Source organism: Anopheles arabiensis, chromosome 2 (assembly GCF_016920715.1).
Source record: "Anopheles arabiensis isolate DONGOLA chromosome 2, AaraD3, whole genome shotgun sequence".
Lineage (NCBI taxonomy): Eukaryota > Metazoa > Arthropoda > Insecta > Diptera > Culicidae > Anopheles > Anopheles arabiensis.
In genome coordinates, this window is record NC_053517.1 from 12,469,943 (window position 1) to 12,484,769 (window position 14,827).

The following is a 14,827-nucleotide window of genomic DNA, read 5'->3' on the forward strand; positions in this document are numbered from 1 at the left end:
ACTTGAGTGAGCCGGTTTGAAATTTGAAAGCGGTTAAAGTATATTTATTTCCATTCATTTCCATAATTCCTTCCCTCTTCTCTCTCTCTCTCCCGGTTTGGAGCATTCCGTCCCATTCCTGCCTCTAGTGCTTGCCCTTCTTCTTCTTGTGCTGGCTCTTGCGTGGCAGCTGGCGGGTGGCGGCGGCAGCTGCCGCATTCTGTTCCAGCTGCGTCACACCACCACTGCCCGGTGTGGCCGGCGAGTTCTTCGTCTGGTTGTACGCCTTACTCATGTCGCTGTGTGTGTGTGTGTGTGTGTGAGAAAAGAAAAAAAGATACAAAAAAGATTAAAATCGAACTTCGTACAATTCATATCAGTGGAGTGATCATCGAGTGCCAAACGCTACTTACAATTGGTCGGCCTGCCCGGACGCCGTTCCCTGGCTGCCCTTGATGATCTCCTTCACGCGGCGGTCACGCTTCTTCCGGTAGCCGGTACGCTCGTACCGTGGCAGCCACCGTTCCGGGTCGGGCAGCACGCCGATTATGTAGTTCTTCGGCAGCTTGCCCTTGCGCTTCTTGCGCTTCTGCTTGCGGGCGGCCTGCTGCTGCTGCTCGGCGGACGGGGTACCGGCGCCCGGGGACTGGTCGCCCGTCGTGCGCCCACCGCCCGCCGGCTGGTTCGGCTTGCGCTTGACCGCCTTCGCGATCATCATCCAGTTCGTCGCCTCGAGCGCATCGATCTCCGACACGGTGGTGAGCGTCTCCAGGGCCGGCAGCCGCTTGCTCGCCTGCTGCGCCCGCTTCGGATCGAACTGTGCGTACGCGATCACCAGCTGCGCCAGCAGCTTCATGTCGTTCGGGTGGGTGCGCAGCAGCTCCTCCAGGCTCTTGGCGGCCGTTTCCGGCTCGCCGCCCCGCAGATGGAAGCTGGCGGCCTGGCGCCACATGTCGCTCAGATCGCTGTCGCTGATGGTGGCACTCTTCTGCCGCTTGTACCACTCGACCGCACTCTTCAGTATCTCCGATGCCGCCTGCTTGTTGTCCAGGCCGAGATGGAGCGTCACCAGGGCCGACACGACGCCCGGCTGGTAGCGGGCTTCGCCGAGCGATTCGAGCGTCTCGATCGCCGCCTTCCGATTGCCGGCCACCAGCTGCAGCTGCACGATGGCGAACCGTACCTGCAGCAGCTCGGTCGTACGCCCGGCCGGCAGCCGTTGCGCGTACGCCTCGAGCAGCTCGACCGCCTCCCGGTACTTTTTGTCGCGGGCCAGCTGGCTGACGCGCACCAGCAGCGACTGGAACTCCAGGTCGGGATGGGCGTTGGCGAGCCGACTCGCGAGCAGTCCGCACTCGGACGGGCTGGCGAAGTACGCCAGCAGACAGTTGTTGAACGCGATCGTCTTGCGCTGCCGGCTGGTCAGCTTCTGGTCCGCCTGCTCCGAGGTGGCCACCTTCATCTTCTTGCGCGAGTCGAACACGTTCTGGTCGCGGTTAATCACAACGAGATTGTTGCTGACGACCGCGGTCAGCGCCGCATCGTTCGTCTTGTGGCGCAGTGCGTCCGCGTACAGTGCGGACGCTTCCTTGACGCGGCCCTGCATCTGCAGACAGTACGCCAGCTGCACCTTGATGATGGTAATCTCGTCGATAATGTCCTCCTCGCTGGCCCCGTCCTCCTCGAGCGAGTCGCGGCACATTTTCTCGCTCGTGCGCAGCTTCCGCTCCGCCTCGCCGTATTCCCGGCGGCCGGCCAGTGCGCACGCCGCATTGTACGTCAGCTCGTACGTGTCCTCGGGCAGATTGGTGGCGGCAGCCGACTGCTGCTTCCCGCCGCCGCCGCCGCTACCGACGATGCATTGGTTCGCGGCCACCGCGCTCATGTTCGTGCGCCGCTCGTCATCGTAGTCGTCGTGCGTGTTCTTGATGATGTTCCGGTACAGCTCGAAGCACTCGTCGAACCGCTCCAACCGGTACAGGATCTGAGCGAGCAGCTCCTTCAGGTTCGGCGCCAGCCCAGCCCACTGGTCCGCACCACCTCCTCCTCCCGGGGCCACGGCCTGGATCGTACGGAACGCGTCCTCGGCCCGATTCAGCCGGTACTCGCTGTACGCCTTCTCGAACGTGGTGTCCGGGATGGAGGTGCCACGTTCGATGAACTTGATCGCCTCCTCGAACTTGCCGTTCTGTATCAGACAGACCAGCTTACATTTCGCCGCCTTCCATTCGGTAGCGTCGAGTCCAATAACTAAAACGGGAAGGAGTAATCGTTGCGTTAAGCTATTTCCCTGCCCAAAATGCTTTACTAAGCCAATGCCACCTACTTTTGTTGGCTGCCTTCAGTGCCTTGTCGTAGTCGGCGCTGGAGCAGTATTTGTTCAGCTCCGTGTAAAGCTGCCGTATGGTGGCTTCTTTCGTCTCGCTTTTCGACATTGCGTCGCGGCCGCACGGACACTCCAAATTGCAAACAATTCACCCAAAAGAAAGCCACACCACCCTGCTCAAACAAAACTTTCCTATTTTGCTGCTTTTGCACGCCACCTTTCCAGCTCGGTGGCTCGTCTGACAGCTCTGCGTCGACATGGCAAACAGAGTGGCCAGATTATTTTTGCGGTTTTCGGTAGGCGCATCAAAATTTTATCGGTAGTTTTCGGTAGGAGTTTAAGATTTTTTCGGTAGTTTTCGGTAGGCTTTGAAGTGTTGAGTGGGGTGGGGGGGGGGTTGTCGGAGATGGATGCTAATCTGTCCCATGAAGAGCAGCACGAGAAAATAACATCTTTCGTTTATTTAAAGGAGATAGTTTAGATTTGGTTCATATCAGTCACATGAGGCCTTTCTGAAGTGTCGATCTGAAAATTGTACTAGGGAATTTAACCCAACAAATGATTGGGACGCTCATATGGGATTGCCCACATATGGGAAAATATATGGGATTGCCCACAAATCGAACATGTAAAGTCCTATACATTTTTCATGTTCGATGTCGTGTTCTATTGCTGCTAGAGCGCCGGGTCACATTATCTGTCAAATTGCATATAAAATTTTATCAGCGCGTTCGACTTCATGAGGTGCAGACACGGGCCTTAGTTGTCTCTGTTGAACTTCTGGTTCTGTTTGCAAATGATTTCCATATAGAGTTTTATACATTAAGTGATTTGGGAAATAGTTATATGACTTTTTGGTTAGTATTACGAAAAAATCTGTGATTTTCGGTAGAATAAATGAAAAATCGGTAGTTTTAGGTGGCTCATCTGTGAATCGGTAGGCATATAAAAAATCGGTAGGAATACAGATAAATCGGTATTTCTGGTCACTCTGATGGCAAATGCGCGGAGCGGCGACTGACAGCTGTCAAAATCACATGACGCAGTGAGAAAACCAAAACAAGGCCCGCTTGCTGCCGTTCTGTTTACGGGGATTGCACACGAAAAATTGGACGATGGAAAACGCCTCCAAGGAGGAGCTGTGCGAGCTGATGGACAAACTGTTGCTCAACTCGCTCGACCTGATCGAGCAGGACGTTCGGCTGAGCCAGGACATTGCGCGCCTCACCACCGAGGGCCAGATGGAGCTGGCACACACGCGCTTCACCAAGGGCCCGAATGCGGTCAGTGCGGTGCAGCTGCCGACGGAGGACTACAAACCCTTCCAGGCACTGGCCACCGTGCAGGTGGAGGAAGCGGTCGAAGACGACGCGGACCCCATCCAGCACCGTACGCTCGAGCGGCATCCAGTGGGCGACGGGGAGGACGGAACATCCCGTATCGATCCGAGTGCGTGGTTCGGAATTTTGCGGCCACCGTCACTGAACAATGCGAAGGAACGGTTTGCCCGCTCGCTGGACACGATCGTCGAGCGGGCCAACGTGCGGGTGCGGCTGAGCAGCTACCTAAACATGTTCGAGCTGCTCCAGAAGCGTAAGACGGAGCTGTAGGTGTGTGTGGAAGTGTCCCAGTGTATGTACATTTCATGTTATTAGTTTCAGTAATTCACCGTAATAAATATCTAACAAAAAATAATCCAAACTTTCCGATGAATCATCTGCTATTTGGGTGATGTAAATCATTTCACCTGTTTCTTCACACTTCGCTTTTCGGGCGACGTTCCACAGGCCCATTGTTTACGCACATGATCATGTTTACCTTTTTCCACGGCTATCTCTTTCGCGAAGCAGCTGCCTGTGCTGTTCACTCTCACACACACTCACCGTATGCCGAGCTGTCAGCTGTTCTGTTGACACCAGTGTCTGTCCCGTTCGCTCCCGGCCCGACATCGTACGACATTGAAACTTTCGCACGCTTCGGACCAGGACGCTTCTCGTGCCCTCTGGAACACTGTAGTGCGTGTCACGGTTTGGAGTGATAACAAAAGTGAGTGTGTGTGTGTTTGTGCAATTCCTGCAAACCGGACATGACGTCCAAGGGCATGTCCGGCGTGGCGTACGCTTGCGGCGGTACGACGGGACAGAAGAAACTTCCACGCGCCCCGGAATACAACCTGCCGCTGGAAACGGTCGTGCGGATTGCTCTGACGTGTATTTACATGTAAGCAGGGCGGCCAGCTCCCCCACCGTAACCCATTCGCTCATTTGTTGCTATTTTTTCTATTTCTCCCCAGTGCGCTGGAGTTTAAGGCCCCGTTCGTGCGCAAGATCCAACCGGAAGAGCTGTGGCTGTACCGGAATCCCCGCACGGACAGCTACGTACCGCTGACCATGCTTTGGCCGATCGTGCTCGGCGTGCCGGGGCTGGCATTCACGCTGCACTACCTGAGGACGCGCGACCGGCAGGAGCTGCGCTGCACCGTGCTCGCCTTCACGCTCGGGCTCGGCCTGAACGGGGTGATAACGAACACGGTCAAGATTGCGGTCGGCCGCCCGCGGCCGGATTTCTTCTGGCGCTGCTTCCCGGACGGTGTGCTGAACGACGAGCTGCACTGCACCGGGAAGGACATGCGCGCACTGATAGACGGGCGCAAGAGCTTCCCATCCGGCCATTCCTCCTGTACGTTTCCCCTGGATCGAACCCCATGCGTGTGTGTGTGTGTGTGTCTCTCATGTGTCGCTTTTGTACCTCTTTTACAGTCGCCTTTGTTGGGCTCGGCTTCCTGACCTGGTACCTCATCGGCAAGCTGCACCTGATGAACGAACGGGGCCGGGGCCGGTCGGTGCGCGTGATTGCCGCCGGGTTGCCCCTGTTTGCCGCCACCATGATCGCGATCAGCCGAACGTGCGACTACCATCACCACTGGCAGGACGTGACGGTCGGTTCGCTGATCGGGATCGTGCTGTCCTATCTCTGCTACCGTCAGTACTTTCCCGCCTTTTCCGACCGCAACTGTCACGTGCCGTACGCGCTGCTCGACGCCACACCGAGCAGCCCGAACCGAGTGAAGCGTGCGCAACCGCAGCCGGCTGGCGGAACTGCGCCGAACACTCCGGCGCACCGGCCGACCCACTACGAAGCGCGTGCTCAAGATGATGAGCAGGAACAGGATTCGGATACTGAGACGAGACGGTTACTGTCCTCGTCGCCGGCCGAGCAGAAGGAAGCGAAGTGGATTTAGTATGGCGGCCATGTTGTATCTCGAAACAGCACGAGTAGCAAGTCGCCTGACAGTAATGACCGTATAGGATATAATCCAACACAGACACACACACACATAGACAGGGAGAACGAATTTATTCCGTTGATATGTTTAAGTTTCGCAACCCCCCTCCTGCTACTCATCAGCCACCTGGCAGCGCATCGTCATCAGGTCCTCCCCTAGCCCACACACAATAACGTCCCCGTGCCGTACTGGGCCGGCACCGGCCGGCGTACCCGTCAGCAGCAGATCGTTCTCCTCCAGCGTCATGAAGCGCGACACGTACGCGATCAGCTCCGCGATTGGGAAGATCAGATTGCGCGTACTGTCGTCCTGCTTGCGCACACCGTTCACCTCGCACCAGACGCGCACATCGTCCGGGTTGGGCAGGTCGGCCCGCTGCACCAGCGCGCTGACCGGCGTGGACGTGTCGAACCCCTTGCCAAGGCACCAGGGCAGTCCCTTCGGCCGGGCGTCCAGTATAAAGTCCATGCCGGTCATGTCGAGCGCGAGACAGTAGCCACCGACGTACGCCATCGCCTGGTCGGTGGGCACATTCGCGCAGCGCCGCCCGATGATGACGCCCAGCTCGGCCTCGAAGTTGATTACGCCGCCGAAGACGCGCGGGATGCGGATGGTTGGCGGGGTGCCGGTGGAGCCAGTCGAGCCACTGCCCGCGTCCAGCAGGGACGAGATGGGCTTGAAGAAGATGACGGGTGCATCCGGCTTGGGGGAGTTTGTGAGGCGCAAAATTTCTCTACGACAATACAGGAAGAAATTATGTTAATAACCGATTTTAGTGGACAGACAGGCGAAGACAGGGGGGGGGGGGTTCGGTTTCGTTCCGAAGTATTAGACGCGTTCATTTGCCACACGAACACACTCAGGATACGGGGAAGAAGTAGCTTAGTGGTTGTGGGTAGAACGATTAATTTAGCGCACCCTCAGAAAGTCATTAGTTTCTTCCGTCCTTTATGTGGTTGAAGGCGAAATGAACCAGCGAAAGAAGTGAGAAATTAAGCACGAAAATGCGAAAGTTGCATTTAATTGTAAGTAATCGAAACGATTCATTTGAACTGAGCTGTGTTTTTAGGTTCCAAAAGTTGAATTATTTTTTAGTACAATTGTGTTTCCCCCACCCAACCAAAAAAAAAAAGGGGGAGCCGTCCTCTTCACCACCTGCATTCCCTTTTCTTTGAATTTGAAAGATACAGTGAAGGAAATAAATTAAACCTCTGACCCCGATACCTACTTGTAGTTTACGCCAGCACCGATAATTTTCCTGGTCGATTGCAAGAACTTGGACGTGGTCGGCATCTTGGACGGAGCGCGCGTGTCTCGCCCGTTCGGTGGGGTCTGGGGTACTGCTGCTGCTGCTGCTGCTGCACGTCGAGCCCTTCGATTGCCGCGAATCGTCAGCTGTTGTGTTACTACGCCGTGTATCAATTAGGAGATGGAACGATCGACCGTATACACGAAAGAGAGGGGGGAAATATGAAGTATGCTAAGACACGCAAACACACACACCTACACATGTACAGCCCTCCTCCTCCAACCTGGGAAAAAAGCAGCACTGCTCGGTGTGTAATCAATTGGGGAGCACAGCACTCGCAACAAACAAGATTGATAAGGGCCTGTACAGCCAGCACACCACTACCATCACCATTGCGACAACATAGGAGGGGGAGCAAGAACGCACACCATTGCAGTTACTTCTGCGACGCGATGTAGGGCGTATTCGGTCATATCTTCGGCGAGGGAAACCGGTCTTGGGTAAGATTTGCGCTGATGTACAATGTGTACAGCACGCACTGTATGGTTGTGATCATCGATGCAGCAGCACCGGCACGAGTGTACGGACAGGGAAGCAGCAACCAATTCTGCTGGAGCCGTATGCAATATCTTTGAAACTAAGTAACAATTCTTATCACTACACTGTGGGAGGAGAAGGTGTTGATTGCCGCCCCGTGAATTATCTCTTGCACCATAACTGAAAAAAACAGGTTCACAGGAAGCTTCCACCGAAGTAGCAATACTTACGGGATGTACAATTCGACTGATGCCATATTTTCGGTTACTTAGCAACGCAAAGAGACGCACGCCATGCAGTCGGGTCGTAATGTTTCGCTCCATCAAATGGTGTAGTGATCAACAGTTTAATATACAATATTTGTTTTCTTCTTCTGCTTCTTCTCCTTCTTCTTCTTCTTCTTCTCCTGCTGCTTGATCTTCCTAATAATCCAACAATATCGCATGGCCCGCAAACGACGGCGGCTTCGTGAGTGCCCTTCTCGCCGCCCGTTCAAACTTTATACGCTCTACCTAGGAGCTCCTATCTAGTGTGCACCCGCCACAAGCACATATCATTATGAACACACACACACACACACACATTCACGCAAACACGCATACACACACACACGTAATAACTCGCACATACACACACACACACAAACATGCAGAACTATTGGTACTCGAACTAGTAGTATCGTCTTCGATTCTTCCGCGTTTTGCCTCTCGAGTTTAGACTTTTTCACACGCCACCCCTGCTTTCTGCTGGCTTAGGTAGTGCGTCCCGGGGGGTTAAAAAGTGTTTTGTCCCTAACCGCTTTTTTTGTTTTATTTTAGTGCCTTTCGTGGTGCTGCCTCCGCTCGGCTTTGGCCTTTGGCTTTCTACACCTGGGTCACCCGTTCGTTCGCGTTCTTTACTTGCAAAAGGGGGAAAAATGACACAAAAAGGAAAAGATACTTGCTCCCTAATTTATACCCGCAGTGCCACCACTACTCGTGATGCCGCAGCCCGCAGATGGAGATGAAGGTGCTAAAGTTCTGCAGATGGCAGGCCGGTATGACGGTGTACGCGATGCGGGCCCGGTTCGCCGGCGACACCAGAAAGCTCTCGATCGCATCGATCAGAAACTGTACGGACGGCACGGCATCGACCTGGTAGAACACGCGCAGATGGACCGACGGCGGCGGTGGCGGTGCCGCCCCCCGCGCCGGATGGGGCCGCACGATCTGGTCCTCGTCGCCGGTGCCGGCCGGCTCATCTGAGTTGCTGGCGGCGGACGGCGAGGACGGGCTGGTGCCGAGCAGGCCCGGGTACGCCTGCAGCAGCTTGCGCAGCACGTACGCGATCGTGTCGTGCAGGTGGTCGCGCGTGATCCGCTGCGCCAGCTGGCTGTGATGGTGCAGATAGTCGTCGGTCAGCTCGGTCAGCTTGGTGGTGGAGGTGGCCAGCCCGGTCGACACGTAGCACACGATCGAGGCGCAGTTGTTTTCGTAGTTCCAGCGCCGCCGGATCGATATCGAGTACTCGCCGATCGAGCAGCCCGTTTCCTCGTCTGTACCGGGCGGACGGAGTAGAGTGTTAGGAGAATTAGGAAGGCGAACTAAGCACTTTTGGGGCACAATGGCAGCTACTTACAGTCAAACTTGTCGTTGTGCGAATGGGCCCACACCTGCCACTCGACCAGGGCGCCGCGGGGCAGCGCCGGCACCACGATGTAGTCGATGATCGCGTTCGCCGTCCGCCGTTCCCACTGCCGCCGGGCCTCGTAGATGTAGCTCGGGTGCGTCACGAAACAGATGCCCTGCACGACGTCCCGCAGCTGGCCGCCCTGCGCATTCATTGCCTTCGCTATTCGGCTGAGGTGGCGCAGTGTCAGCTTGCACTGCTGCCTGATGCCGCCCTCGATGATCGTCATGCTGCCCGGCACGAGCGCAATCTGGCCGGAGATGTACGTGATGTGGCCGACCTGTGGGGGGGGGGGGGAATGTATGGAAGGCAAGTTTAGTCATGAGTACATCCCCTTTTCCCGGGTCGATGCTTACTTTGGTCGATTGGCTGTAGGTGCCGATGTTGGCCGGTGCCCAATGGGAAATGCCCTGCACGTGCATTGTCTGTCGTTTGTGTTCCAGTTCCGACGCTGTAGGAATAGAGTGTTTAAAAACCACGCATTAGAGGCCTTTTTATTTGAGCTTTGACACGGCTCTGCTAAGCTGCAAAGGGGAAGGAAGGTACAGACGGACACTACGGGTAAGATGGACACACACAGGTAAGATGAATGCATGGAAAAGATAATTTTAAGCTCTGTAACTTGCATTGTTACTATTTTCGGAACACTTTGTCGTAGGGAAAGGTGGACACCGAATTTGTTGATTTATTTTACTTCTTATATCAATTGGTGACGCGTGTATTCAATCAAACATCTTTAACAAATGTATTTCGAAGATATAAACCTTCTAGCGACTAGAGCAAGTATTGAAATTAACGAGAAATGAAACACTATTTATGCTATTACTGCTCGACAATGATCCTTGAACAATATTAATCCACAAAAAGAGCGAGCACTGATATGAATTCGTTCAGGAATAGATGAATAGATACTGTGGGATTCCAAATATCAAAAAGTTCAATCTTCAATGGAAAAAATGGCTGTGCCTATTACAGACTCTCTTTCCTATTGAAAGTGAACTTCATGTGATGGAAATTGAACCCTATTTAGACAGGTGCCAGGGAAATTCCTATTGGATTTGTCCAACAAGGGTGCTGTATAGCCCAATTCCCATTACGATAAGTTCATGTCGTAGAATAAAGAGTCAATAAAATGGTCCTTGTATTAATATATTGCAAGATTTTTTACATTTTCCTTAAGGTGTCCGTCTTTACCTACCTTGCCCTATTTCCCACTTCCTCGATCGTGATTTAAACTTACCACTAGAAACGGGATTAAAAGCAACAGCCTCCAGAACGACGGCACAATCCGCCGGCAGGGGACATTCCACGCACACCTACCGGGAGGACGGGAAAAAGAACAGAAAAACGTTCGGTAAATACGTTCGAGATCGGGAGGCAGGAGCGCGCCACGCTGCCTTGCTACTTACTCGCGTCGGAGGATTCGGGAATGCGAACACCGTTGAGTAGATTTCGTTGATAAAGCTATATTCGGTCATATTTCGCACGTACAGCGTAATGTAGCATATCTGGCGCAGCGTGAACGAGTGCGATTGAATCATTTCTGCAAAAAAAGAAGTGCGTTTACATGAAAAACCGCTATTCGGTTCGATCTGTTTTGGTGGGACGCTGTCCGTTACCTTCCAGCGTCGCCAGTGCGCTGGCCATGGCTTGCCGCGAGTCCTGCCCGCACCCCTGCACACCGGCCACCCACATCCAGCCCTTCGAGTTGACGATCGCGCGCGGTTTGTTGGCCAGCGGTCGGCTTTCGCGCGCGTACTGAAACGGAGGCAGCACCTCTACCGGGCCCACCACCATCGGCCCGTCGTTCAGTGACAGTGAGCCCGGGGCCGTGCCAACGCTACTACCCTCGCCCGCCCCGATGCAGGAGCGCGCCTTCGTCACGATCCGGACGGGTGATTTGCTGCTAAACGGGGCGCACGTTTCGAGGCTCGTGCACAGCGTCAGCTCCTTCGTGATGCTGTTGCTGCGGGACAGCACTACCGCGGTACCTGCTGCCGCCGCCGTCATCCCGATCCCGCTCAGATCGTCCTTGCTGAAGGAGCTGCGCATGACGCTGCCGCGGGAGACCGCACCGAGCCCGGGCACCAGCCCGCAGCTGCTGCGCTCGATCAGCTCCAGCTCGGTTTCGCTCAGGTCCGGATCGCTCAGATCGCTGTAGCTCGACTCGTTCAGATCGTGGATAAAGTCGAGCGAGTTTTTGATCAGCACCGGCTCGATGCGCTCCTTCGGCACCAGCCGCAGCTTGGTGAAGTTCAGATAGCCGACCGGGCAGACCGGATCGGCCGAGCTGATGACCGTCTGCACGTCGTCCACCACGATCCGGCTGCGGAACAGCGGACAGTCGAGCGTGAACGTTTCGTACTCGCCGCCCTCGCCGCACACATTCAGCCCGTACTTGTCGCGCATCAGCAGCAGGTGCGGCTGCAGCTCCTTGAGCGATTTGCCCAGGTGCCGGTCCGGCATGAGCCCGAGCGCCGCTACCTTGATGATGATCGCGTGCACCTGACAGTCGATCATCTCCTGCAGCAGCTCGGTCTGGTCCCGGCGCCACAGGTACGCGAGCGAGATAAGGTTCAGCCGGGTGCAGCTAAAAGCAGGAAGTAAACAAAGGGGGGAGATTTAATTCGATGCATGCAATGTTGCAGACCAACTCAGCCCGAGAGCGCTGTGTGCGTGTGTGTGTGTGAATGCGTGTGTATTGTAAATCATTCAAATCTGAATGTTCCCGCCCGAGTGTCTTAATCTTTTGGCTTACTCGCGGACTGCTTGATTCGCATCGTCGTTAACGCAAGGTCGGAGCTAGGTCGGATTGGGTTGCCTGTATTACCCCTCTATTATTTCCTCATTTACGTCATGTGCTTCAAATTCTTATCATTTTTCCCCTCAATCATTAGTTAGAGGCACAGGAAAAAATAGATCTGTCTACTCCGGTAAACCCACAACATCCGAACATCCCCGTGCGTCTTCCAGCTGCCGCGAGCACGAGCATGACACAACAATGTACAACACGTGTAAAGGACCGGTTGCAACGAGACGGACAAACATGCGGCCGATAAGATAACAGACAAACGCCAATCCCATTCCTGCCCATACCCCGCGGAGTCACAGCGGCAAGTGCAGCACACAGCACACAGCACCGCCCCGAAGCACTTACACATTCTCCACCCGTACGCGCTGATAGTCGGACAGGATGGCACCGACGGCCACCGCCTCGACGCGCTGCTCCCGCTGCACCTCCGCCAGCAGCTCGTACAGATCCTCCACCTCGTCGTCCTCGGTCGGCTCGTAGTGGCCCTTGGTGTTGATCGAGTGGCCGCGCGTCATGCGCCGGTACAGTGGCAGCTCCATCGCCTGGGCCAGCTTCTCGATCCCCTGGTGGCCCACCGTCTGGTACATGTAGCTGTCCAGCTCGTCCCGGTCCTTCGGATGGAGGTTGGCCAGCGCGACCAGCTCGTGGCCCTCCGCCACCACCTGCATCATGTTGTACGTGCTGTCCTTGCCGCCGCTCACCAGCGCCACCACCCGCATCTTCCGGTCGCCGCGGGCCCCGGTCGCCATACTACCGCACCGCTTCGCTTGCTTCACCCCCTATTCCCCTTTTGGAACTGTGGATTTTGCGCCGCTACTGGATGCGCCGCACTGGCATGAGGAAACACAACACGCTGCTAAAGCGCTAAGAACACACACACACACGACGGCGACGGCACACGGTCGCTTCCGCTGCAACGTGCGATGCGATGGTACGGCGCTCGCTGTCGTCACGGTAACGGCGGGGTGTATTAACGCGGTCAAGTGTGCCTGGCCCGCGCGACGTTCCCACACCACACGCTACAGCCAACAGCTGTTTGTGACGGGCTTGTGTTTTGTTTCACACCTTCTTTTCTTTTTCGTTTTTTTTCTGCTTCTTCACTACCACACACCACTTCCTCTGGGTATCAACACACACACTCACACACAAGCACACACACAGATAAATGGATGACGGCAACGGAAAGGATTGCTGTCCCGACGGTGGTGGTGCCGAGTCGGAGTCGGAGCTGGTCACCGCAACAACGGCGGATGCGTTACCATGATGCGATATGCGCAAGGCGAAAAACAATATCGCACCGTCGCGCGCGTTCGTTTGGCGCGAAACTTCGGGGCAACGTCGGGGGCCCTCTAATACGCTGACCGACGGCACCGACGACCTTCACACGTTCTCCCTTTCTGGTTCGCTCGCGACGAAGAGACGAGCGCACGGCCGTCGATGGGCTGGGGATGGGCGATGAAGGGTGGAACGTGCGCGGAACGTGATTGTTGGTTGATTCTCGCACACACTATCACTAACCACACAGCGGCGGTGGCGGCAGCTACTGTGACGGCGACCGCTTTCTGGGCTCACCCCTTCCGCCCAGTTTTGCTCCCCGGGCGTGTCGCGGTCAGAGCGCGGTCCGACGCAAGAGCTGCTATTTTACGCCCTCGCGGTCCGTTGTGCGTGGGCAAACTCTTTTGTCAGCGTCTAGAGCGCGATCGTATCCCTTTCTTCTTCCGTGCGGCGATCCGCGCACCACAGCATCCCACACTACTCGAGATCTCGCTCGCCGTCTCGCTCGCGCACGGATTTTGTTGCAAAAATATCGGTACCGCACAGAGACAGTCGTCGCGCCCGTCCACTACACAGCCCGCACAACTGGCACAACCGCGGTCGGTCGGTGTTTTGCGATGAGGTTTAGGCCACGGTAGCGGAACGAGAGGGGGGGGCGGGGGGGGCACTTTTGTCACACACACGCACACTCGCACACACAAACACAAACACACACACTGTCGCGGTCAGTGTTCTAACCGCATGGCTGAGTTTCGGAATTTTTCCTTCAATCAAGGACTTTTTTACGTCTCTTGCCAACTTCGGAGGGAGCACGTTTCTTTTTGTTTTGTTGTTGTTGCTTTTCTTCAGGTTGAAGATGAGGGGAGGGGCAGTGGGTTATACGGAGTTGCTTGCACAGTGTTTCGAGAGCTGGACGGGACGTGCGTAGGAGTATTGGCCAGAGGGAGGGGAGAAGGAACACGATAGGAACAACACTGAACTATCAATCAAATCACAGCCATCATCGCCCCAGCACCATCATCATCATCATCATCATCGGCTTCGCGCTATCATATCGTTAGTGCTGCTCCGTGTGCTTCGGTTTGCCTTTTTTTTCTCTTGTTCACCTCTGCTCCCACCAGACCTGGTTGTTGCGCACTTTTGACTTTTGCACCTTTTTTTTCTACTGCTTCTAATTTCGAAACCATCCAAACCACCATCTGGTCGGGGCAGGCCCGGGGCATGCAGGCGCTACAGGAAAGGAATTCCGCAAACACTCGACACACTAATCCGTCATGGCACCGGGTCTGGAATATTGGGAAGGTGGAGGGCGGGATGGAAGAAAGGCCGTTCTACTTTTTCTCCGTTGGGAGCACACTGTTCGCACCACTACCGCGATGATGGGACACTGAAAGGTGGGACACGGTGGTGCTTTCGCAACATTCAAACACCAATATTTTTGGCGCTTGTTATCAGCCAAAAATTTACTTCCACACCACGAGCACGACGGCTGCTGGTCCCGAAGCAGGAGTGGTGTAGAGTGCGCTCGCTCGCACAACCGCACCTGGCATCTGTCGGCTCGCTCACGCAACCGATTTGAAGGGCGACCAGGGATTTTGACAAGCGGTTGCTTCAGGGCTGAGCGGGATGGAATGGACATTTTCGAACATTCGAGCCCCTTGCCGTTCGATGCTCTTTTTTCCGTTGCAATTAACT

At 55.3% G+C, this 14,827-nt stretch overlaps 5 protein-coding genes across 5 annotated transcripts; 2 read left to right on the plus strand and 3 right to left on the minus strand.

The window, feature by feature from the left end:
* Positions 1–15: 15 nt before the first annotated feature.
* Positions 16–2,567, minus strand: LOC120893823 (signal recognition particle subunit SRP72). The gene is made up of 3 exons (XM_040295946.1): positions 2,306–2,567; positions 393–2,229; positions 16–278 (listed from the first exon to the last, which is right to left on the minus strand). The coding sequence occupies exons 1-3, from the start codon at positions 2,412–2,414 to the stop codon at positions 125–127; spliced, it is 2,100 nt and encodes a 699-aa protein (XP_040151880.1). The 5' UTR covers positions 2,415–2,567; the 3' UTR covers positions 16–124.
* A 761-nt stretch (positions 2,568–3,328) lies between these two features.
* On the plus strand, positions 3,329–4,000 carry LOC120901403. Its single transcript, XM_040309324.1, has one exon. It carries the CDS (start codon positions 3,421–3,423, stop codon positions 3,913–3,915), a length of 495 nt encoding a protein of 164 aa, XP_040165258.1. The 5' UTR covers positions 3,329–3,420; the 3' UTR covers positions 3,916–4,000.
* Positions 4,001–4,102: 102 nt separating this feature from the next.
* On the plus strand, positions 4,103–6,812 carry LOC120901387 (phospholipid phosphatase 4). Its single transcript, XM_040309300.1, has 3 exons — positions 4,103–4,525; positions 4,599–4,984; positions 5,065–6,812. The coding sequence occupies exons 1-3, from the start codon at positions 4,392–4,394 to the stop codon at positions 5,544–5,546; spliced, it is 1,002 nt and encodes a 333-aa protein (XP_040165234.1). The 5' UTR covers positions 4,103–4,391; the 3' UTR covers positions 5,547–6,812.
* On the minus strand, positions 5,642–7,517 carry LOC120901395 (probable acylpyruvase FAHD2, mitochondrial). Its single transcript, XM_040309312.1, has 2 exons — positions 6,820–7,517; positions 5,642–6,324 (listed from the first exon to the last, which is right to left on the minus strand). The coding sequence occupies exons 1-2, from the start codon at positions 6,882–6,884 to the stop codon at positions 5,703–5,705; spliced, it is 687 nt and encodes a 228-aa protein (XP_040165246.1). The 5' UTR covers positions 6,885–7,517; the 3' UTR covers positions 5,642–5,702.
* Positions 7,518–7,674: 157 nt separating this feature from the next.
* On the minus strand, positions 7,675–14,663 carry LOC120901380. Its single transcript, XM_040309287.1, has 7 exons — positions 12,203–14,663; positions 10,665–11,635; positions 10,455–10,588; positions 10,286–10,361; positions 9,402–9,496; positions 8,995–9,325; positions 7,675–8,911 (listed from the first exon to the last, which is right to left on the minus strand). The coding sequence occupies exons 1-7, from the start codon at positions 12,604–12,606 to the stop codon at positions 8,349–8,351; spliced, it is 2,574 nt and encodes an 857-aa protein (XP_040165221.1). The 5' UTR covers positions 12,607–14,663; the 3' UTR covers positions 7,675–8,348.
* Between the last annotated feature and the right edge of the window lie 164 nt (positions 14,664–14,827).

What these genes read in the sequence shown, in the direction of transcription:
- LOC120893823 (XM_040295946.1), bottom strand. Translation starts at nt 2,414, where the DNA reads ATGTCGAAAAGCGAGACGAAAGAAGCCACCATACGGCAGCTTTACACG. An exon ending in ACTGAAGGCAGCCAACAAAA is followed by an intron (nt 2,230 to 2,305) that starts GTAGGTGGCATT and finishes TTCCCGTTTTAG; the next exon opens with TTATTGGACTCGACGCTACC. An exon ending in TCCGGGCAGGCCGACCAATT is followed by an intron (nt 279 to 392) that starts GTAAGTAGCGTT and finishes ACACACACACAG; the next exon opens with CGACATGAGTAAGGCGTACA.
- LOC120901403 (XM_040309324.1), top strand. Translation starts at nt 3,421, where the DNA reads ATGGAAAACGCCTCCAAGGAGGAGCTGTGCGAGCTGATGGACAAACTG.
- LOC120901387 (XM_040309300.1), top strand. Translation starts at nt 4,392, where the DNA reads ATGACGTCCAAGGGCATGTCCGGCGTGGCGTACGCTTGCGGCGGTACG. An exon ending in GCTCTGACGTGTATTTACAT is followed by an intron (nt 4,526 to 4,598) that starts GTAAGCAGGGCG and finishes ATTTCTCCCCAG; the next exon opens with TGCGCTGGAGTTTAAGGCCC. An exon ending in CCCATCCGGCCATTCCTCCT is followed by an intron (nt 4,985 to 5,064) that starts GTACGTTTCCCC and finishes CCTCTTTTACAG; the next exon opens with TCGCCTTTGTTGGGCTCGGC.
- LOC120901395 (XM_040309312.1), bottom strand. Translation starts at nt 6,884, where the DNA reads ATGCCGACCACGTCCAAGTTCTTGCAATCGACCAGGAAAATTATCGGT. An exon ending in GGTGCTGGCGTAAACTACAA is followed by an intron (nt 6,325 to 6,819) that starts GTAGGTATCGGG and finishes GTATTGTCGTAG; the next exon opens with AGAAATTTTGCGCCTCACAA.
- LOC120901380 (XM_040309287.1), bottom strand. Translation starts at nt 12,606, where the DNA reads ATGGCGACCGGGGCCCGCGGCGACCGGAAGATGCGGGTGGTGGCGCTG. An exon ending in TCCCGAATCCTCCGACGCGA is followed by an intron (nt 10,362 to 10,454) that starts GTAAGTAGCAAG and finishes TCCTCCCGGTAG; the next exon opens with GTGTGCGTGGAATGTCCCCT. An exon ending in GCACAACGACAAGTTTGACT is followed by an intron (nt 8,912 to 8,994) that starts GTAAGTAGCTGC and finishes CGCCCGGTACAG; the next exon opens with ACGAGGAAACGGGCTGCTCG.